Source organism: Emys orbicularis, chromosome 9 (assembly GCF_028017835.1).
Source record: "Emys orbicularis isolate rEmyOrb1 chromosome 9, rEmyOrb1.hap1, whole genome shotgun sequence".
Classification (NCBI taxonomy): domain Eukaryota; kingdom Metazoa; phylum Chordata; order Testudines; family Emydidae; genus Emys; species Emys orbicularis.
Genome location: NC_088691.1, coordinates 70,083,121 through 70,108,027, shown reverse-complemented (window position 1 = coordinate 70,108,027; position 24,907 = coordinate 70,083,121). Strand labels below are relative to the sequence as shown.

Genomic DNA, 24,907 nt, shown 5'->3' with positions numbered 1-24,907 from the left:
AGAATCCATCTCACTCAGTCTGAGCTAGGTTGGATCTGTCGTGTTAAAAGAAGTAAAAAACTTCTTTTGCCAGTGTAGTCAGTAAGAATTGATGAACAAGTGCAGGGAGATTGGCTCAGAAAGAAGTAGCCATTTTTACATAGTCACTTTTCAAAGTAGGGGTGCATTTTCATTCTCCACAGCACTGTAGTTGTGCTTAAAAGGTGCATATTGTCTGAAAAGTGACTGTGTAAAAGTGTCCCCTCAATTCTGATCAGATCTTCTCCTTTGGATATCACTAATTATACCTCTGATGACTTCAGTGACACATTTATTATTTATTTATTTATTTATTTTCTCCTCCTGTTAGCCCTGTACACACAGTTCTAATACAACAGAATGAACTGGATTTTATTCTGGCTTGCACACTTATGGAATTGTTAACCGAATTCTGGTGGCAGAGTATAAAATGTGTGTGCTCAGAAAGCTAGAGTTGAATAAGCAAAGCATCCTCTCACAGGGCAAAGAAGAGCCTGTCTCTTGTTTGTGAGAGGGAACTTATCTATTATTAAGCAATATGCAGCTGTACAATGGAGGCAGAAATTAAAGGAACAGAGAAAAGTCTGTGGCAGTATCAGCCTGCAAAAGCAACAACGTTTAACGAAGGGTGCTGTGCAATAATATAATACTTAGCACATATACGACACTTCACAGGTCTGAAATGCTCTTCAGGCATTAAATAATTTATTCCCCATAATGTCCCTGTAAGATAAAAATGGTTTGTTCTATTACCCCAATTTTACAGATGGGGAAATTGAGACAGAAAGGTAAAGTGATTTGTGCAAGGCCACACAGCAAGAAGGTTGTAGAGATGGGAACAAAACTCAGGATTTCCTGACTTTGATCATTTGTAGCCACATATTTCCCTGTTCTTCCCAGAGCCTCACATTGCGAACAGATTTATACACAAATATATTCACGTGCATGTTTGAACTACTTGTCTGGAGCACCATCTCTGATTCCTTATCAACAATTCTGTCTGACTCCAGTTCCAATAAGCTATAAAAGAGATTGAATTTCCTAGTTGCTCTTCAGATTCATCTCTTGACTTGTCAGTCCATGAGGTCATGTCTTCTGAGGCTGCAAACCTACACAAGTGCATGTAGAGGGAATGGCTGCAAGGAAGGAGATTCCCATGGAGGATGTCCTGGACCCCTGGACTTGGGGGAACTAGTACTTTTTAGGGTGGGACCTCTTTTAAGCCTGACATGTTACTTCACATAGAACCTTCCCAAACCAAACCACCCAAGAAGGCAATTCCTGCATTGATGTTTGTTCACTCTCTTGTTCTTATAACAATTTCATGTAAACCAGTGAGTGATATTCCCTGAGGAACAGCAATGGGTAGAATTTCTTTTCTTGCAGTAAAGAGGTAGTTATAGATGTAAATATTAAGACAGACATACACTAAATAGTCAGAAATAATCACACATATTTTTCCTGCAGTCTGTAATATTCCCAGACCTTCATAATAATAAATTAAAGAATCCATCTTTTCTTGTTGCAAAGAGGCAGAATCATTGGCTTCAGCGGATATACTCAGATTTACACTTCAGTAGATATTGCGGTGACCCTAAGATCAATAGATAGAATCTGAACTCAAGATTTCTACAATGTGAAATTGGATATGTTGCATATCTAGATGCAAAAGTCTGTGCTAATGTGTTCATTTTACCCTATTGTACCACGGAGATTCTACTATTTCCTTTTAAATATGTATCATTACCATTGCTAATACATTGTTAGCAATATGGCTTAAAGATTTTAAGCAAAGCAATGTTTTGTTGGTAGCTGATGTATGGACAAAACAAAGCCGTTTCACCCTTCTCCTGTTAAACCAAAACCAAACCAAAATTTGAGTTTCAACTTATTGCTTGATGGCTACAATTTTGATTTTTTATTTTGTGGCTAATGCACTCCCTTGCCTCCTCAATCTCTTTTCAGAGAAATCTTTTGGCAAATTTTACTTCCATGGGTAAGTACTAAGCGTAAAACTCAGCCTAACAGCAGCCTGCAGTAAATAAGTCCAGCTTTTAGAAAAGTCTCTGGGCCAAAGTGGTAAACTAGTATAACTTAATTTGAACTGATTTGACACTCTATGCAAAATGAGTGTAACTGGATGGCGTTCAGATACCAAAGTGATGGGCGTGTTCTACAGACCTAGGTAGGTGAATATCTTACAAGCCAAGAGTGTGCAACAGGAAAAGAAACTGACAAAGAGGATGTAAGGTAGAGCAGCACTTCCCCCACCACCACCCCCGCCCAGATTTAACTTACTCCCTGTACCATCAGTGCTCCCAGTCTCCGTTTCTATTCACTACAAAAGCCTGAGGTTGATTCAAATAGAATGCAAAGTAAATGTATGTTGTTCTGCACACCCTCAGAATGCCATAGCAGTGCCAGTTTGACTACTTTGCCATTAACACTCGCATCCATTTCCTGACCAACGTACTGTATGCCCAATACATATCTCACACCAGCATTTATACCACTACTGACTTTGGCTCAATTTTTTATCTTGTTTCTACCAATGTAAATGCAGACTAGCTTGAGTAGTTCTGCTGGATTTAAATGGATGTAAATGACTCTGTCCCAAAGTCTCTGGCTGCACACATGGGTGTGTAGACTTAACTTGGAAACAAGTAAGAATTATAAGAGGTGTATTGCGTGAGCACTGTAAAGAGAAATGGACTTTCTGAAAAAGCCAGCCCCGGGTGGGGGAGGGGGAGGAGATGGGAGGGAGAGAGACAGAAAGAGATCAAGAGGCAAAGGAGAGCTCATTGAGGAGAAAGAGGGAAGCCAAGTGTAAAATATCTTTTTCTTCTCATCTCAAATAAAACTGGTATGTTGTTGTTAAATTTTACAAATATATCTTTTACCTTTTTAATCACTGGCTCTCATTACTTTGTCTTGATGCAGCAAGACGTTCCAATCAATGACATGGCTTTTTTCCTTCTTTTTCTAGCTGGAAGATGCTTGGGGCTTTTATTTTATTTTATTTTTTTAAAGTCCTATTCTTCCCTTCCTCCCACCCCCTTTTTATTTCTAGAAAAAAAAAAAAAAAGCCTTGATTGCTGGATAAACATTCATCCAGCTCACTCTTGTTTAGGTTAGAAAACTGAAGGAAGAGAGTGTGCCAAAGCTTTTCCTGCTGTTCCAGGCTCAGATACAGTTTTTCTTCATCATCAAGCAATCGCAACTCACAGGGCTTGATTCTGGTCTCGGCTACACCCATGTAAATCCGGAATAGCTCCATCAAAGTCACCAGTGTAGCTTATTTCAGAATCTGGTCCCATGCAAATGGCCACTGCTCTTGGAAGACTGGTAGATTAATCAACAGTTACTCTCCCAATTTTCTACCTGACCCCCATCAAATGAATGGCTTCTAATGCCTGTAGAAATTGTGCCTTATTAAGTAGCCTTCCCAGCAGCCATAATTTTGGCCGGAGGAATAGGGGGAAATGACAATGTCTCCTGCAGGAACCTTCCTCCCTGTCTTTACACAACATCATCCTCTAAACAGTTCCAATGTTCATTCTTATAAGAACGGAAAAAGGGTGGTTGGTGTGTGGGTGGGTGGATGGGTGGTCAGATCTGACCTGACCCAGGCTGGGATACTCATTGAAAGGCATTAACTCTTGATGACCACTGGTGTGTTATAGTAATGATAAGGTACATTTTGGGCCTGTCAACTTTGAATGTCACTATATATAGTGTTATACTGAACTAATTATCCATATTACAGCTGTTTCAGACTTGCTGATGTCTCCAGGATCACTCTGAAACAGTATTCAGAAACAGATCTGCTTTATAAAACATCTATTTTCTGTTTCCTCTCCCTTCTCTCTGTCTGCTATCTATCACATCATATTTTTTCCCCATTACTATTGGTATTTTCTTGAAAGTACAAAGCCAACTACACTGGTGTACATCCAGCCAAATTTAACCTGGGGCTAGGCTTTTGTAATACAGCAATAGTCTGGTCATAGGATTCTTGTACATTTCTCTCAAGAAAGGAACAATTAAAGGAGGTGGAATGGAAAATAGATGGGTTCCCATCTCAGACCAAAATACAGGTCAACTATCATGCAGAATGGTGCATATAATAATTTGAACAGTCTAACTGACTGTATCAAGGGACTGTTTTGTACAGCATCTAGCACATTGGGATATTGATCCATGACTAGGACTCCTAGGCACTATGATAATACAAATAACAAGTAATAACCTCAGAGGCCAGCTATCAAACTAGCCTATTAGGAGTTGAAGGTCATGCCGCTCACAGTTTTCCTTGGCTTTTCTGTAAGGTCTTGGGGGTTTGATCTATGACCTTGATGTCATCAGGGATTTTTGTTTGCTCTATAGGTAATATGCAGGGGAACACTTTTTTTGTACATATGCGGGAATTATTTCATTTAGAAGGATAAACTCAGTTAATAGAAACAATTTTTAAAATGTAACTTGCTTGCTCGGGATATCCCCATTACTTTGAAATGTTCCCCCTTAGTTATATAATATCTGCAAACATGTTACAGCAGTGTGTACAGCAGAACTTGGGCCACGTCTGCCCTTCGGTATACCCCATTGCAATCAGTTGCATAGGAGTGACTATGGGTGAAACTGGGCCCAGTAGCTCTAATCTTTTGAAACTTAAGGACAGGTTCCTAAGTGAGGGATAACAACTGAGCTAATTTATCTCATCTCTCCTCCTCCTTTATTTCCAGTGCTGCCATGACCCCAGCTCTTTCCCTGGCTTTCACTCCACCCTTCCACATGCTTAAGGAGCTTTTGTTCATCCCCCTTGGGCACCCACAGCTCCCTAGAAACACCCGACACCAACATAGAGCATCCAGTCCCCTGTTATTCTCCACTCACCTGCCAACTGTCCTCTAAGCATGCATTTGCTCTGTAACCCTGCTCCGCTAGGGTTGCTGAAACTACTCTCAGCCACCTTTTTTTTTTTTTTTTTAAATGGAGATATCCCATCTCCTAGAACTGGAAGGGACCTTGAAAGGTCATCGAGTCCAGCCCCCTGCTTTCACTAGCAGGACCAAGTACTGATTTTGCCCAGATCCCTAAGTGGCCCCCTCAAGGACTGAACTCGCAACCCTGGGTTTAGCAGGCAAATGCTCAAACCACTGAGCTATCCCTCCCCTACCACCAGCAGGTTCTCAGCATCAAGCAAGAGAGTAAAACGGGGTCCCTGAGGAAGTGAGGTGGACGAAGCATGAGCCTGGAGACAGGTTCTGCCAGGAGTGGTACTGCCTACCTTGATCTCAGAACCCCTCGCCTCTTCTCAGCACAACGTCTGCTACTCGTCTTTTGGAACTGTCCAGGTAAAAAGAGTGAAGTTCCTTCTAACTAGCATAGAATACTACAGAAAATGTTCATTAAACACAGTACATTTCAGCAAGCACTTTTTAAACTGAACATGAGCAGACAATAGGAAAGAATATTTCCTAGCAGAGCCAGTTCTGCTATTGGCTTTGTTTGTTTGTGAATTCTCTGCAGACTTTAATATTTACAAATGTATTTGCTATTCACAATTGTTTGGCAGAACATATTTCAGTCTGTGGTTTGTAGGGTGGATTGATTTAAACCATGGCTATTTAAATCAGGAATTTAAATCATGATTTAAATCACCATGTGGAAAGCCTTGATTTAAATTGATTTTAATTAACTTTTCCATTTGTACTTCAATTATTTTCTAAAGAACAGTGTATTCTCATTGGGCAGCAGGTTTAAAACAAACAAATAAAACAAACAGACTTCACACAGCGCACAGTCAACCTGTGGAACTCCTTGCCTGAGGAGGTTGTGAAGGCTAGGACTATAACAGGGTTTAAAAGAGAACTAGATTAAATTCATGGAGGTTAAGTCCATTAATGGCTATTAGCCAGGATGGGTAAGGAATGGTGTCCCTAGCCTCTGTTTGTCAGAGGGTGGAGATGGATGGCAGGAGAGAGATCACTTGATCATTACCTGTTAGATTCACTCCCTCTGGGGTGCCTGGCATTGGCCACTGTCGGCAGACAGGATACTGGGCTGGATGGACCTTTGGTCTGACCCAGTATGGCTATTCTTGTGTTTTTATGTTCATTTAGTTCAGTTTATTTTTAAATTTATGTATATTTTAAATGTTTGTTCATTACACAAAAAAGACACGTTTTGACAAACAAAAAATCCCCCCAAAATGTCTGAGAGGTGAGTTGACACAACAGTTTGTACCAACTCCCAAGGAGGATTTTTACGCAGTATTTTCAAACTGCCAAAAACTATTGCATGCTTCAACCACTTGCCAATTTTCCTTTTAAAAGCAAAATCGAAAGCAGTTTGGAGTTATACAAATATGATAAAGCATTCTAACCGGGTGATCTTGTACATTATCTGATACATATTTAAGAGGCAAGCGTATTTAAGACATATTTAAGAAGCAAAGAGATTCCTTGGGAATATTTGTAAAGGGATTTGATCCTAGGCTGAGACTGTATCTGCTTAGTTCCCCAGAAAAGGGAACAGATTGGGAAAGAACTTCATGCAGGCTCTGCTTTGGTAACTATCCACATCCCTTGCTGGCACTTGTTTCTGGTAGATGCAGGATCTATTTGTAGAGAAACAGAAGTTAACCTCTTAGCTTCTGAGCTCCTGACACTCTCTCCTTTTTTTGTATTTAAATGGTGTTTCATTGAAATCATCAGCAGGATGTTCCAGGTTGCAGTACCGGTTGAATGGATTCATTGGACTTACATGGTACATAACCTAGCTAGCTGGGTAGAGCCGGATTGTCCCTGTCCCCAGTGTAGGTGTGTTGGGGGTAGAAAGATTAAGGCTCAAGAGGAAAGGATCATCTTTGTGCACTCCACACAAGGGGAAGATTCCCTTTGGAGCAAATCACCCCCAGGAAGGTGGAGGGGAAACACAGCTGTGGTTCTACTCTCTCTCGGGTTTGCCTCCTGAGTTGTCCTTGGGGCAGCAGGGATCTGTGGAGGCCTGTAGTAAGGGTAAATTACACAATCTAGCCCTTACATTGAGCATTAAGATTCATTCCTTTCCTTTCCTAGCTTTTGAAATATTACTGCACTTCGCTTTATCCTCTTCCCTGTTCACACCTGTACTTCATTGGCTCTACTCACATGATGCTTTCAGGATCAGGCTAATAGTTGGCAAAATATGTTTATGAGGAGATAATAAAGGTGTCAGTTGTAAAGCAAAACAAAACTGTATAGCAGGTTCGCTGTTAATGCCATGATAGAAGAGCTCTTTGGAATGATACTAAGAAATTATCTTCCTATAAGAAATAAAACCACACGATATTAACATTACCAGCACTGAATTATGTATCCCTTACCTCTTGGAGCTGAAGTGAAATGTTAGCTGAGATTCAGATGCATAGTTCTATGTGCAAACTGGTGGGAATGTGTAGCAAAAATCCCAGAAAACCCTTAGGGGTTACAGTGGACGAGAAGCTGGATATGAGTCAACAATGTGCCCTTGTTGCCAAGAAGGCTAACGGCATTTTGGGCTGTATAAGTAGGGGCATTGCCAGCAGATCGAGGGACGTGATCATTCCCCTGTATTCGACATTGGTGAGGCCTCATCTGGAGCACTGTGTCCAGTTTTGGGCCCCACACTACAAGAAGGATGTGGAAAAATTGGAAAGAGACCACCGGAGGGCAACAGAAATGATTAGGGAGCTGGAGCACATGACTTATGAGGAGAGGCTGAGGGAACTGGGATTGTTCAGTCTGCAGAAGAGAAGAATGGGGGGATTTGATAGCTGCTTTCAACTACCTGAAAGGGGGTTCCAGAGAGGATGGATCTAGACTGTTCTCAGTGGTGCCTGATGACAGGACAAGGAGTAATGGTCTCAAGTTGCAGTGGGGGAGGTTTAGGTTGGATATTAGGAAAAACTTTTTCACTAGGAGAGTGGTGAAGCACTGGAATGGGTTACCTAGGGAGGTGGTGGAATCTCCTTCCTTAGAGGTTTTTAAGGTCACGCTTGACAAAGCCCTGGCTGGGATGATTTAGTTGGGAATTGGTCCTGCTTTGAGCAGGGGGTTGGACTAGATGACCTCCTGAGGTCCCTTCCAACCCTGATATTCTGTGATTCTATGATAGCTGATAAAAGTACCCTCGATTGCATTATAACTGAAAACTGATATACCTAATACAAAGAAAATGAACAAGGAAGTGGATGTTCTGCTAGTTTCTCTTCCCATGTCTAGACATCTAAGGTTAAGTAACTGGGTCCACTGTAAATTCTTGCTGGGGTGTCGCTTGGTTTGGGGGTGGGTGGGTGGGAGAAAGTATTCAGAGCCTATTGGTTGGAGATCATGGGTCAGGGTTGGGTTCAGCCCTGCATATTACTTCGCACAAGGCCCCACAAAACTAGCACCAGTTCTGGGGTACAGGATTTCCTCTGTTCCTGTCTGCATCTTCTAGCCTTTCTTCATGTTCATAAATAAATAAAACTATTTCATCAGTGAGAAAAATCACCCATTTATCACAAATATCTATTAGGATTCCCAGTTATCAACTTCTTATCCCAGATAAACCATAAAATTCTCCCCATCCAGATCTGATGAGCCATTAATAAGTCCAGGTGACTGAAACTTTATTAGTAGTATTACAGTAATGCCGACAGGCCACCATGGCAGCTGGGGGCATGTTGGGCTAGGCATTGTTACAAGCACATAGCAAGAGAGAGTCCTTGCTTTTAAGAGCTTATGGTTTAAGCACACAAAGGATGGGACAGGAAACGGAAGTGAAGTGACGTGTTGCAGGTCGTACAGTAGCAGTGCCAAGAATAGAACACAGGTCTCTTGACTCCCAGTCCAGCGCTGTATACACTGGCCCACACTGGTTCTGCCTCCAGACCCATGCAGACCATCTAGAAGAGGAGGAGAGGGGCTAAGAGAGCATTTTGTTTTGAATCCCTTTCCCCTTGCTGCACACTAAACTAAATTAATATGAATCTTACTAGCAGGACTTCACATTAATTCCTTGTGTAGTAAATGAAAAAGGGAGTCCAGTCCATCACGTACGCTTTTGAAATTCCTAATCTTTTTATATGTCTACCAAAATCACATTATGAGCTGGGTATCCAAAGGATAGATTATCATGTGTGGTCTCTTTCCACTGAGCTGCTCAGAATATACCCAGGAGCTGTGAGGATATGCACATACGTGTCTGGGGCCATAAGAATGCAATATTTAACAGAGCAGCTTTTAGGCACAGCAACACCGACTTATGCACATAGTACAGTATAAGGAGAGAGACCAGTTTAGTGATTATGAACAAAGCAGTCAAGGGGATCCCAGGGTCTAATCCTGACAGAGAGTTGATAGACTGTATGACCTTGGCCAAGTTGCTTGACCTCCTTCTGCTTCAATCATTCCAGCTGGGAAATTGGGTAAAAATGTGGAATTTCTCTCTAAACCAGATGTTGTGTTTGAGCTGAGCTTTTCTGGGTAAATAAACGGAGAAAAACAATCCTTTTTGTAGCTGACAGTAGACATCAATGGCATACATTAGAACCACGGTCAGACTAGCGTGAAGTGGAAGCCAGAAACTGCAAACAGCATCATGTCTGGAAATAGTAAACAGAGATGATTACATTATTTAATGGCCTCTTATGGCCCTTCATCATTATTTGTGTTTTGTTATCAAGACATGACTCCAGCCCTACTCTATGAAAACAAGAATAATGTTTTTTAAGATTTCCCAATGGAGTAAACTAAAGAAGAAATTAAAGTAATTGCTTATTTTGTTTTTGTCTGAATCAGCAGGATTAAATGGCTAATGGAAGGTTTATGTTCACTGCCCCGATTCCTGATGTACGAATGCTGGGAAAGAATTCTCTTTGTTTAGGGGAGGGGGGGGGGATAATACAGCCCAGTTTTGATCCAACCTACTCAGGGGCACTAGGGGCCAAAGCCGATGAAATACTGTGTTTTGTCTGTGCTGCTGGATAGCATAGCAGAGAACCCACATAAGGAGACTCCACACCCCCAACTTGGAACCAAAGGACAGGGCTGCTGTACAGTACCTCATCTCCCTTCCTCCCCCCTCCCACATGGTGACTACTCCTGAGAGATGTGGGAGGGAGTGCTGGTGGTGGAAAAGAGAGACTTGGGGCCAGATTCTCTTCTCTCCTCTCACTAGTTTTATGAAAGTATAATTCCATTGACTTCATTGGAGCTACTCTTGGTTTGCACCAGTGCAAATGAAAGGAGAATCATGAGCGAGGAGTAGCAGATAAACATATCATGCACCCTTTGGATTTCCAACGTCGAAATCTGCCCAGAAGTTGCAGCTGATCAGACCAGCAGTATCTTCCCCTGCAACCTCACTCCAAGATGCAGCATAACAGCAAGGTTGCTATGAATGACATGCTGAAAAGAGGAAATAGGAGCAGCAGATAGCTGTGCATCTGTTACTAGCCTCCCAAGATCCGCATGGATGCAGGGACTGCTCCTTCCACACACAGCTGAGCATGCTTCCCAAATGGGAGAATTAGGAGGAATTTCCATGAGTAGAAACCTGGAAAACCAGTGAAGGGGTAGTAGGTGGCTCAGGATGTACTAACAGCAAGCGCCCATGAATGCTGTTAAGGCTGTTTGAGGTGTTTGTGTGTGTGTGTGTGTGTGTGTGTGTGTGTGTGTGTGTGTGTGTGTGTGTGTGTGTGTGTGTGTGTGTGTGTGTGTGTGAAATCAACTCATGACTGACGAAATACCCTCACCAAGGCCTCCCTCTTTCCCTCCCCTCAGAGGGAAGTTTCAACCACAAAGGAGTCCCATGGACTCCGACTGTGCACAAAGAAGCTGGCAAGTACAACCCATTGAAAGCTCATGACACCTCTCCTTCCATGAGAGGGTGTGTCTACATCTTTCATGCAGTGCACAGAAATATAGGAACCTTTCACATATTTGTTCTGCATGAGATACACTAATACCTGGGGTATGAAGCGAAGGTAAAAGCACAGTGAAAAGAATAGTTGAAATCAGTGCACTGTCAGCCTAAGAAGAAAAGAGATGGATTGACATAGCTGGAGCTGGTGACTTCAGGAGCCAATGTCTGGAAAGGCACATTAGCAGAGCCCTGGCAGATATTATAAAAGAGACTTGTGTTTTCCTTTCATGGCTGTTTGTTGCAGGGATGTTGTCTCACTGCCTTAGAGAGCTCACCTTGTGTGCTAATGTCACAGTTATCATGATGAATTCTCAGCCCTCCTTCAGAGCTAGTTTTACAGATTTGTAGAGCAAGTGAAAGAATGAGCTTGTTTAACCCTTCTGCTGGACTGTTCACATGCTTAAGGTTAAGCAAGTGCTTGGTTAGATCAGGGCCTGGGTGCTCAGCAGGAACACGACCTATTTGCCTGGCAAATGTCAGTTTTGCGTGCCGAGCTGATTCAGTGCTAGAGCAGTTCTGAAAAAAGTTTTATTCATTTTAATAATGAAGTAGGTTTTTTTCACTCTTCTTGTTCTCGAAAATGGTAGAACTGTTTTTTCCTCAGTAAAAACATGCTTTCAGGCAAACACTAACTTAGAACATTTCAGCCCCAAAGGTGACGCTTTCGTAAAGTTTTGAGCAGCTGAAGACAAATGGTTAGGATAGAAAGCACTATGCAACTTAAATTGCAGTAGCTGCTTTTTCTCCTGCTGTAATGTTTGCTTTACCTGTGTAAGGAAGAGATCTTAACAAGCACAGTGTTCCCATTGGTGCATTCACAAACCACTAACAAGCTGTTAACATGTTCAACATCCTGAAGAGGCAGATAGTAGTGGTCTTTGGCAAAGAAAGATTGATGTGTGATTTTTGATATGATATCCTTCTGTTGGGATTTTTGGCATTTAGACCATGGAATCTGTATGGGGTGTATGACATCGATAATAATTACTTTCCTAGTTAGTGCTCTGACAAAGCTCTGAAGGGATGACAAATTATATCTGATATGATTCTGTCAGTCCAATTGCATGACCCACTTTTAGCAATGTTGCATTGTTGGAGCATGCAGGATCAGATGAACAATAATTATGTGCTTATGAATTGTAAATGAAAGCAAAGATGATGAATATAAATAGCAATTGCAGTGTATATTTATGTAGTTTATCGGCTAACGCAACCTATACACACACGGTCATCCAGATTATCATTCTCAGTTCCTGAAATATACTAGCACAGCCTTCAGCTCTTGTGACTCCCACACGGCATCCAATTGTTGGTCAGAAAAGATGGGGGAGCCCAATAGAGTATGTAACACTGAGCATCTTGCAAAAGATTGCCAGAGGAATGATTACAATAGCATTAAGTGTCAGACTCTCAAGTCTCCCCACAGGGCTCCATCTTTTGTATTTTTTTAACTTCTTTTGGTTCCTGAGTTCACGCCCACGTGCTATGAGTGATGGGAAGTGAGTTTGCAGCTACTTCTGTTTCCTCTGCAGAAGTCAGAAATTTGGTATGACCTTTGCTATTTAGCTCTTTATTTTTTGTGGCTCAAGCAGGAACTGCAACGGATTCGGAAATGCTGCATGCCATTCAAAAGAGACAGACAATGATTTTGTACTTCTTTTGGTGGAGGAAATAACAGAAGATTTCTGTACCATTAATATAGTTTCAGTGTTGGCCTGATTTTACAGAGGCTATAGTCTATATTCCTTCAGCCAGGCTTCTACATCTCAAGAATTTAAGTAGTGTATGTATATATATATGTGTGTGTGTGTGTGTGTGTGTGTGTGTACACACACACACATATATATTACCCTGCCACTTGGCAGCCATTAACATCAGGAAATATAATACTCTGAGTGGACAGATGACTTGGCTTTGGCAAAATAAGCAGTATAAGAGTGAGCAGAAAAGATTCTCCTTTTGATTTAGTCACTGATTTTAAGAGCTAAGTGTTATTCTTATTAGTTATTTTTAGTGGTAGTTATTATTACTATCCCAGTAGATTGTTTGATGGATGATCCTGTGAAAAGGAGAACTTTAAGTCAGCCAATTTAGATTGATACGGAAGAGAATGAACTCCTCTATCCATATAACACTGCCACACATGTGGTGGCAGTGCAGCCTTTCACATGTCACCCAGGTGCCTCACGTCTGATGTATGCATGAGAAGGTCTAGAAATGAGAATGGTGTTTAGTCTCCGTGTCACTCGGTCATCACCTCTTTGCCAATTAGCACATTCCCTTCCAATATTTATCACCTTCCCTTATTCTTTTCTTTCCTTTATTTACTTTTTTTTTTAATTGCCCTTCCTCATTTGTTTCTCTGGGGGGGCATTTTAGAAGTGTGATGTTTTATTATACTTTTGTAGATTGTATTTGGTTTTATTGTGTTGTGGAGAATGTGTGGGGATCACATTTTCAAAAGTCCATGTCCAATGCATGCATGTGCAAGTTCTTCGTATGGGTGCACAAATGCGGGATACATTTTCAACCTGCTCTGTTTTATGTGTCAGTATCCTTCTGGGACAAAAGTACTGAGCTGACTGCAATGCTTTCATTCTCCTGGCACTTGCTGTGAGTTCCTATCATTGCATGTGAGTTCCAATGAGTCTAAAGAAACTCAGGACTCTGAGTTTGTTGTTGAAAGTGGCAGCATTGTTACTTGGAACTAAGGTTACATTATGATTCCTTTTTGTAGGACTATAGACAGATTATATAGTTTTGGGAGGACAGTATGATTTCAAGTTCAGAACATCAACTATACATTTAAATATTTGGCCTGATATCCTTAAAAAGTATCTTTATATTTGAGATTGTTAACTGATGATGTGGACCTTTGACACTTAATATTCATATTTCTATGGGGCCACCATCAAAACACTAAAGAAACAAAGGACAGCAAACCACACTGATGGTTTATTTCTGTATACAGCTACACATGCACGCATCAGTGCATATCATAAATTCAAACTGAAGTCAATGACAACATGAAATAATTCATAGATTTAGGGAGAAAACAAATTACATCAGATGAAGATTTGAACAGTAACAAAGAAAGAAAGAGAGTTGTTATTTTTTAATTGGAGTTTCATTGAAGATAAAGCAGATCAGATACTAACTGGCCATAAAGCTAAGAGAATATATAGCCATTTCTAGAAAAGAAAGAAAAAGAATCACATTGATATCCAGATACTTCATATTGTTAGGTTCATTCTAAACATTGATGTTGGCTGAAAATATTCAGGTAAGACATCAGAGCAGATGCTAGTCAAACACTGAAGTAACTACCTGACATTTCATCATTTCGCTGAATACTTCAACATTCTCTGGAACCCAAATGTATCAGCTAGATGCAACAGCTCTCAGTTATCAGGCAAGGCTCCTGGAAGTGGGAGAACCTCTTGTGGTGATCCAGTCTGTTTAAAAAAAATAGTTGGGACAACATTGTGGCTTAGTAACATCACTTTGCTACCTGGGGATGCTCATAATACAAATAATAATGTTTACATTACACTTTATGGTTGTGACTTTTAAAGCAGTTCAGGGGACTTAGCCATATTGATTTATCCAATTTAATAGACATTTAAGCTAATAATTATTTCAAGATCAGTCATTCAGACCTGCACCAGCAGAAATTGGGAAGGTTGCAGAGGCAGAAATGCTCAGTGCAGGAGGAAAGGAACACCTTACAGTGCTGTCTGGTAGCTACTGTCCCTGCCATTTAAGGGCCTGACCTGAAGTCAATAGGAGTCTTCCATTGGCTCCAGTGGGCTTTGGATGAAGGCCTACAAGAGTGGTGTTGATAGGAGATCCTCTGTAATATTAAGTTCCTTTAGACAAAGGTGAGAGAAGAAGAGGAAATAGGCATATACTTGAGCCCCATGAAGAGTTGCAAGGAACAACCTACTCTCACCAGCTCTCACCCATCATGGTCCAACTCAGCTACTAGTATATATAAAACAGCTTCCAAAAGTATAGAAACAAGAGAGACTTGTGTAACCCACACACCTCCTGAGTGTGGTGTTCTGTCCCATCTCGTGGCACCGAGACCGCTTAAAGAGAGAGAGTTAAATGAGTCTGCTCTACAGCCTTAGCTAACGGCCAGTTGGCTTTTAGCTCATGCGGTAGAGGCTCATGCACTAAGCTCCAGAGGCCCCCGCCTGCTGACGACCAGGGTCCGTCAGCGTTACACTTGCACTCTCCAACATTTGCTTGACAGGATCCTACAGAGTGAATCTGTTGCAGAGGCCTGAGCGAAGGCTATTCTCATTCTTTCAATTAAAAAAAAAAAGTTTAACAACTGAATGCTTTCAGCAGTTATACAGAAACATCAGCTTACTGCTCTATTTGCAACATTAACATGTGTGGTAATCTAAATGCTGCAAGCAAATTACTTGACTAGCAGCACTGATGTAATGGTCAAGATCTGTGAAAGTCCATAGACTCTAAAGAGCCGTTATTTCCTTGATGGTTGTAAGGAACTTGCTGGCTGCCACTGTCAAGATTGAGGAGTAATTAGGATATAATTTACAGTAGGTGCCAGGAAAGATTTATTTTACAGTTTTACCAGGAGGTAAGATATTACTGGTCCCAATGGTATTCCCTATTACAGGTACAGAGAATACCTACTCAAAACAGCAACGTCTTACCGACCAGAAAAAAGGTAAAAGAAAGATTTTTTTTTTTTTAAATTACAGCCACCAGCATACCAGTCCTACTTATATATATATAAGTATACTTATACTTAAATTACAGCCACCAGCATACCAGTCCTACTTATATATATATATATATATATATAATTTGTTAACACAATTGCAATTTGTTGTTCCACCACCTCCTACATATTTTCTGTTGATTTCTCAGTATTCAGACTGTGTGCTTCTCAGTACAGAGATGATGCCTTCTGCTATGCATGTAACACTCAAAGCTTGCGGGTGCTACCAGAAATTATAATAAATAATACTGGGAGTCAAATCATTGAAGAAAGACAGGAAGATTCTTAGTGGGGATAGAAAAATGGGTGTAGGTAGAATAAGAAGCAACTTGAACCTAAAATCACCTTTTATTTATGTTGAGGTTCATAGAAGTTCAGTTAACTTCAGGAAGCAGAAGTGACAATATCCCTTGAGAAATGCTGCCCTTGCAGGATCTCCAGCCTGACCAGAATCTGGAAGGATAGGAGAGAGCCTCCAGTTTCTTGTCAGGTCTCCAGTTTCAGTACAGAGACTTCAGAGATTTGGATAAAGTTCAAATCTGCATCTTGATTTTGTAATGCTTTTCTGAGCCAAACTAAGGACCAGACTCTGACAAGCCTTTAAATATGTGTGCTGCGAGGGGTGGGAAATGTGTGACAGATATTGCATCTTTCGGGACATTAAATATATGGATGGTTTATGTATGATTGTGTTCTACTCCATGGGGTGGGGGTACCACAGCTCCTTTGGGAATTTAAACAGTGGGAGGTGTCAAAGGAAGTGATTGCAACTAAACAGCTCTATAGTGGTATCAGCCCCTGGAGGGTTTATACGTACTGGTTCAAGCTGGGCTCTCCAGAGACTAGAAGACAAAGAAAGGGCTTTTGATATAAAAGGATGAGCTTGAAGTGAAACAAGGCTTTCTTTCTGATCCAGCAAATGGACAGGACCTTCTGTCCAAGAGGGCCCCAACTATTGTGGAAGGATTGAAAAGACAGTGGCCAGCTAGGCCCAATAAAACTGAGGGGTAACCTCTGGTAAGCTTTTAGCATGCGCATAGGGACTTATTGTTTTTTTTGTAAATATGTTTTGTCTGTAATGCTTTTACCTTAAGAATAAATGTGCTTGCTCAGAAGGAGCTGTATGGTAACTTGTAACTGCTGGCAATGCACTGTTCATAGTCCTCAGAGAAAGAAAACAATTCTGAGGTATTAGCCATCAGGCAGACTAGTTTCATGGGGATATCACTGTATAAGGCAGGGAGTTATGCAGCCTTAATACTCCCTGGTCAAAAGGTAGTGGGGCAAGGACCACTGCCCAGAGATTGGTGATGTCTGGAGACCTGAGTCCTGACTGGGCACTCCTGGAGTGGACCACAGAGATGTGAGGAGAGATACAGTTGCTGTTACCCTGAAGCTGTGACTGAGTGTGCAAGGCATGCACTAGTGTTTGTCACACTGTTGCAGTCACTGTTCCCTTTCGGGGTTGTGGGGGTGGGGGGGCGACAGTGCTATGCTCATCCCAACCTGGGGCAGTGACTAGATGCCACATTTTGGCCCGACACTTCTGTCCCTTCTCAGGTTCACTCATCAGTAATGTTCAGCCTATTTTCCTGCAGTCAGGCAATAGTGAAAGAGGTTTGAGGAAAGGAAACCTTATGGCCATTTGGCACAATAAAGTGTTAGAGAAAGTGGTCGATATTCTAAAGAGTCTCTGAGAGGAATCTATACCTGCATTAAGTTAACTCAATAGAGTTGAATTTTCCAGCATTAAATTTAATGTCTGGCAAGGACGTTTTGTCTTGGCAGTTCCATCCACTGTGTCATGTGAGAGGCTGTCAGGAATCAACTAGAGTAGAGTGGTGGTTTGAGAGAAAATAAGGAAGAATTCCAGCTTTGTTAATGTTGTGGTTCTGTATTGTTAGCCACTGGAAATGTCTGCATGTCTTGGCAAAAGACTTCTCTCTTTTCCATCTTTTACTGCCAGACGGTGAAGACTTTCACTGCTTTGCTTAATGTGTGTACAGTGAAACCTGTCTTAAGTAATCATTGGAGAGATCAGCAAAATTCATTTGCTTAATAGAGATGGTCTTCTAATAAAGAAAAAAGCAGAATTGTGCTCAGTATGCTCAGTAAGGGGGAGGGGTGGTCTCTGAAGGCAGGAAGTTGCCAATTAAGAGCGTTCTGTTCAGGTTCCACTGTATTCTAAGTTGTGAAATGTCATAGACAAAAACAAGCGGGCTAATCCAACTGACATACTGTTTCATAAGGATGTGCTGTAGTGGTTCATACTCCCAAACGGCCATCAGAAGACAAGAACTCTCACATTTAGCATAGGAATACTGCACATGGGTTACTACTAGAAATATGGAATACTGCAGAGGTTTTGAAAGATGCCTAAAGACATTCAGGAGTTGAAAAGGGTTAGTTGGAAATTGGAAGGAAAACATGGCACTGAGGACAAAGTCGCAGGCCTCAGACTATGTGCTGCATGATGACTGTAACAAATTATAGGAATGTTATTTTTACTGTAGTTCGAAGCTTTTTGAAAGAGGAATGCATGGCTAGCTGGTGCACCCACAACTCTGGAAGAGAGACATAGCTCAGCCATGGTGAGAATTAAGGAAAACTGTTAATTGCCTTGGATCAAACACATCATTTAAAAAAAAAAAAAAAAAAAAAAAGAATGACATGTAAAGAGAATCTATGATGGGAAAATATAGCATGACACGTATCCTCAGCAATGGCCAAGCAGTGGTGGTGGAAAAGTGTCTTTTGTGCTCTGGGACATCTATATACTGATCTAATCCCCTAGTTTAATTTAGAGTAGCTTGACAGCTGCCCTAAATTATATTGCTGCCATCGTCTTCAAGAAGCTGATACAGTAGCCTTGGCTTGCCAGAATGTAAGAAGCCCCAAGACCTGGCCCCATCTCCAGTACATCCCCTACCCTGGCAGCAGGGACAGAGATGTCTAGGAGCTGCTATACTGGCTCGACATCACTGGAGGATCCCAGTATTCTGGGATTGATCCTCCTGTGGTTAGCTCTGTAAGCTCTAAACCTGTTTTGTACCAGTAATGCCTATGAAGGGGACTGCAAGTTAATTGACTGAGATAACTTTTGGGGAGATGGCTACACAGTATATCCGGCAGATATAATGTGACCTGAGGAAATCATGGGACTGTATGCATCGATGATACTTCCTATATGCCATGGTTACCAATGCCTTAGATTAATAATGCTTTTATAGAAACGCAGCCTGGATGTTACAGAAAGGTAATCTTTTAGCCTTCCTATATGTGACCCTGTACAATTAGAACTAGATAGTCAAATTCTGTACAGTTAGAATGATATAAATGCAGAGTAACTCAGATGACACCAAACTGACACTTCCTTTTTGAAGCCAGCAGAATTACCCTGTATTCAAACTGTTGTTAAAGGGAGAGTACGCTTAAAAATCCCAACACAAAAAGGAGGATGTAGAAAGTGTTCTGAGAAGTGTTGTAAATAGGGAAGAGAGAGGGATTTTTTAAAAAAAAAAGTATTTTCAGAAGATATTTCCTCTTTAACAGTTTTTTAGACTACATTCTCTGGTAATAAATATTCTTTTATTCAGATATTTTATACATCAGTGGGGAGGAAATATTAAAAGCAGACATTTCTTGTATTATATCTTACATGTCAAAAACATAATTTGAACAATTATATAACAAAAGTGTCTATAGCTGTCTATTGTCTATAGATGTAACATTTTACAGAGCTTTTCTTCCTCTTATTGGCCGTTGAGAAAGATGAACTGTTATTCAGATACAAAAAGTGGAGTTTATTTGACATCAGATGTCTGAAAATAATGACCTAAGTAACTGTTCTTAAAAATGGGAGTTGTCGTGGATAGCAAAGAAGATTCTTGTCTTGAGAATAAACTTTTTTTTTTTGGTTTATTCAGGTTGCAAATGCATATGTAACAGCAGCTGTGTCCATACAAGCAGAACTCAGTCAGAGGCAATGCGTAGTGTGTGTGTGGTTTACGCAGGGTCACGTGCCGCCCCCCCTGATTTCTGCCAGGGTTTATATGCCCTGCCCTGAACCCTGCTGCAGACCATCAAAACCTTTAAATTGTGCCCCCGCCCCACTATCGTCTCTGAACTCAGTCATTTTGGCTTTCGACCAGTGAAGAGTTTGGCAGGGGAGGGGGCTGGTAAAACATAAATGTTTTTTTGGAGGCAAAGATAGACGGTTAGCTGTAATAGTTTCTCTACAACTTCCTGTTTCAATCTGCTATAAAGACAAGGTGCTAAGCTTTTATTAATGGCTTAATCAGATACTGTCTTCCCAATAGCGGAATACTACTCACAGGAAGCAATGAGTTATTGCTGGTTTTCTTTTCCTTTCTGTTCAGTTACTGTGGATACAGCATGTGTTAAGTTTTAGACACACTTCCCTCTTGAACAGTCTTCATTTGGGTTCCTGAAGCTGCTGAAGCAAAAAGGTTAAAGGAGCACAGTTTTTAAAGAGCGATTTGTTTGCTGGTTGAGTTCCCATTGATACAATGAGCTTTCGAGGGAAAGTTTTCAAAAGGGAGCCCAGTGAACTATGGAGGAAGAGGAGGACTGTTAGGCGAGTAAATCAAGGGGAAATTCACAGATTAAGTTGCGTATGTATATTTATTTATTTTTCTTTTGTCTACTGCTTTTCAAGACTGGTTAAAAATAATGGGGCAAATCCTCATCAGCAGCCTACTCCTGGGTGGTAAGGGGCGTGGGATTTGGTCCTTGGTGTCTCTATATGAAAAAGAATCAAGGAATGATTGAATGAAATGAAAGCATTGAGACCTCGGTGTGTATGACGGAACCTATGATATAGCAGAAGAACATGTATAAAGCAAGTGCTGATACTTTTACTCATGCAGAATTATACTTTGTAACACACTAAAGCCAATGGTGCTACTTGTAAAGTGCTGCTCTTTGTGAGTAAGAGTATCACAATCTGACTCTATACAGTTTGTGCCTGTATTGTGTTTTTGAGAGAAAAAAAAAAAGGAAAACCAATATTATTTTACGGTAGTGTGGACAAGTGGAGAGGGCTCTGGACAAAAAGACCTAGGTAGAAATCCTGCCCCATTGAAGTTAATGGGAGTTTTGCCATGGACTGCAATCGGGCAAGGATTTCACCTCTGATATTTACTACTGGCCCTGCCATTAATTCACTGTGGGACATTGGGCGAGTCACTTAACAACTCTACGTGTAAGTTTCCCATGTTGTCAAAGTTTACCGGCCTTTGTAAAGTGCTTTGAGCTTACAGCATTACTTTTAGAGATAATGGGTCCTTTTCCTCACATAGGTATTATGAAAATTTGTGGAAGACCTGGGTTAATATGTTATATCAGTGGTTCTCAAACTTTTGTACTGGTGACCCCTTTCACATAGCAAGCCTCTTAGTGTGACCCCCTTTATAAATTAAAAACACTTTTAAATATATTTAACACCATTACAAATGCTGGAGGTAAAGCGGGGTTTGGGTGGAGGCTGACAGCTTGCGACTCCCCATATAATAACCTCACAACCCCCTGAGGGATCCTGACCCCAGTTTGAGAACCCCTGTGTTATATCATGTATTTTTTTCTTATATTAGTGGAGACCCCTTTTTCTGGTGATTGTAAGAAAATTAATACACTTGAAAGAGAAGTTATTTTAACTAGCCCTCTTCAAGAGGAAAAAATCCCAAACCTTTGATACATTAAAATTTGGTCAGCCAGGTTGACTTGAGACTTAGGTTCACAGTTCCCCGAGATAAGTGTTTTGTTTCTGCTTGCTGAGATATCTTTCAGTCTGCCATGTAGGAGATATTTATGACATGGAAATGAATCAGCAAAAATAACATTAAAATGTAGTTCTTGTTGGTCTAGCTCATTGTCAGGCAATTGAAGACACCATGGGCCAGACTTCCAAATGAACTCAAAAATGCAGGCAAATTTTCAGAAGATCTCAGCTCCCATTTGGGTACTGAAATAAATGGCCAGGTTTTCAAAGTATCACAACAGGGGCTACTGAGTGCGGCTGAGCACTTCTTTAGGCTGAGGTCCTTTGAAATTCTAGCCCTGTGAGTCTGTTCCTGTTAGTGGCAAAACTCAGTGGTACAGGATCAGGTTGTATGTGCCTGAAAACTAAAACATCTTAAGAGCCTTAAAACGACAGCACTATCTTTGTGGCATATGAAATAAACTTGTGTTTTTTTGGAAAAATTTGAAAACTGAAGCATTTAGAATGTACTATTCCTTTTAGCCTTTGCTAATGGTTATTATTCTCTCTCTTGTTTTGTTCTGACAGCATATAAAGGGAAATCTAAAATTTCATACCTTTTGTCAACCTTTTATAGTCAATCTGCATTTCTCATAGCTTATAGATCTCAACATTTAAGCTTCATAGTACCTTGTCGCTTTATAATAACAGCCTAGTCTTGGTCCCATTGAAGTCAATAAGACTTTGATGGATTCAGGACATTGTTGCATGATTTATCACATAAAATCCTAGGCTAAGAGGACTTTTGGCCTCATCCTGCAAATCCTAATGTATGTGAATAATGACCACTAATGCAGCATCAGGCCTAAAGGAAAATAGGATCACAAGCTTGCTAGTGATAAACTACAGTATAATAGAAGTAGTGAAAGTAAACACATTGTTTTTAAATGGATGTAAGTACATTTGCTAATACTTGTTCACACTTGGAGCTAGATCCTCAGCTAGTGTAAATTGTCCTAATTCTTTTGATTTTTAATGGTGCCACACTGATGTACAGCAACTGAAGTTCTGGCCCTTAAAAGTCTAAATAGTGATTTCTAGAAGATGATAAAAACAGTATCCTTTGAATTGTGCATCTAGCCATTCTGAAGGAAAAGGGACTTAGAGTACTAAAGGGTTATCCGGAAGCAGTACATAGCATCGGTTTCAATCAGACATTCAGACATTCTTATTACATTTTCCTTTAGGTGACTGGCTGTTGTAATTTCTGTGTTCATTTAAGTGGGATTTTTTAACAAAGCCTGGCATTTGCTCTGAACTGTGTTCTTTTTAACTTCAGGTTACACTAAGATGGAACCACTGTCACATATTATTCTGCTAGTGTATTTCTCCATAGTTTGTTTAGCCCCTAGGCGAGTAGCAAAACATGGGTTCCCTCAGATTTACTTCTGCTGTTTGCAGCCGGTCTTTCCACCCAGTATTTCATAACTGGAGCGCACAGATTCTTGTGCCAAGGGCATTTTTGCTGTCAATCAGTAGTTGCTCTTTGCAGAGTAGCTGCAGATATCCTCAGTGTGTCAGGATGCTATGGATCCAAGTAGTGAAGGCAGTGAGCTCAGCACCTCACAGGAAGCAATTAGGGGTATACAGGCTCTGTGTTTGCTGTAACGGGTTGTCTAATATCTGCCAGAAACTATTTTGTAAATACTTTAATTATCTCTGAATGATTTAGAATGTCTGTAGATTTTGGATAAGTTCACTATAGTTGGCCTGGTTCTGTTCCCGTTTACAGTGGTGTAACTATTAATTTCACTGGAGATGCTCCTGATGAACATCAGCGTGAGGGCAGAAACAAGCCCAGTATATCTGTCTGGGCTGTTAAGACATCTGTATAGCCAGTGATCACTTTTACAAATGAATCCTTGATAGAATGTAGAAAAACATACTAAAATATAATTATTTATTGAGATATACTGCATGAAAAGTAGATATAATTGACTATATTGTAACTGACTGCAGAATAGATAGAAGAAAGAAGAGAGATCTCCGTTGTATGACAATGACATTATTAAATACAGCATAGAAATCAAACAGAACAATCTCTAAAGAATATTTGCAAAATATTTAGAGTGGATGTAAGAATTTGTGCTATGTGTATTTTTGCTTTTGATTACAGAGATTTATAAGATGGCACAGTATTTGAAAGGACTATTTAGCAGTAGTTTTATAATGTCCCAGATCAAAACTAAAGGAAAATTTAAAACCTACCCATGCCAAAACATATTCTGTGGCCACAAATTGTGATTTTTATCATGAAACTCATGATATTTGGTGTTTTGATTAAAGCTTCAACTTATGAACTCATTTGATGTTGTAAGACTCGCAGCTTTCATTTAAGAAAAGAAAAATATAAAAAAAGAAGTTTCTAGCCCTCCTGGACATACACTGGAAATCGTAGTCCAAGTGTACCGTAAGGCTCAAAAATAAAAAGAATCCATTTAAAAAAATCTCATGATTTTAGAGGCCTCATTCTTGATGTTGGAATATTTCAGATTGGCAGTGTTGAACACATTCACAGACATGCCATCTCTTAGTCCAAATGCTATGTATTACAATTTGTAGTGCGCACGCCACTTCCTTTCTTAGTGGAGGAGGTGTGCTAGATTGGACTGGCAGAGGAACGACCACTCCTGGGGTCCTGGTTGGAGTGAGTCATGTTCTCTTGCACCAGAGCCCTCACTCCCTTTTCTCCTTGCCCAGAATACAGGTGGAAAATATCCATAGATGGAGCTGGGGAGAGGTAGACTGGAGCAGACTCCACTGCCCCAAAATACCCATTGGCCAATTCCAGGGGAGGTAGAGAGCCATTTGGCATTTGTGGGCCCATAGCCATTCTGCTGGTGCAAGTTGCCCTTCCTGCTTTGCCCTATGGGGCTTAGTTGTCAGAGCTGGGTAAAATAATATAATAAAATAGGAAGGGATCCTTATTTAAGTAAATATTTTAGCAACTTGTGCTGGTGTCCAGTGCAGATCAAAAGGCCAGCTTCTGGGGTGAACTTGATCACAGTCCCAAGAGGGATGGATGGACCCTGTCAGCCTGTGGGGTGAGAGGAGGTCTTAAGTCTTCAAAAACTGAGGTCTTCCTCTTCTGTACCCTCATTTCCCCATGCAGTGGGAGGGTGGCAGGGTGAAGCTGAATCAGAAGTTGGGATTTGGGTAAGGGAGCTAACTCCCATTCCTTGGTTGTATGACATCAGACTGTTCAACCCCATGCTGGACCCAATTAATGCCTGGTGGCCAACATGTATCCTTAATATTAAAAATAAACTACATTTGTGGCATGCTGCTTTAAATCCATTTAGATGTGTATGTCGTACTTCTCTTGTGTGTCCTGATCAAATGCAAATAACAGAAATGTGTTCTATTTAGCCGTAACACAGATTTAAAATACTTGCAGTGTTATTAGTTGGCCATGCCATTTC

General features: G+C 40.8%; 1 protein-coding gene across 3 annotated transcripts in view; it reads left to right on the top strand.

Annotated features, from left to right (window-relative positions):
• Nucleotides 1-24,907, top strand: part of DOCK10 (dedicator of cytokinesis 10) — a 225,609-nt gene that overhangs the window by 46,763 nt on the left and 153,939 nt on the right. Inside the window, exon 1 of one of the 3 annotated variants that reach the window (XM_065410868.1) lies at nucleotides 20,004-20,340. The exons of the other annotated variants lie outside the window; for them this stretch is intronic. Coding sequence (XP_065266940.1) covers nucleotides 20,236-20,340 — 105 coding nt within the window. The 5' untranslated portion in view covers nucleotides 20,004-20,235. Of the gene's footprint in view, nucleotides 1-20,003; nucleotides 20,341-24,907 lie in introns of those variants that run through there. 3 annotated transcript variants of the gene reach the window in all.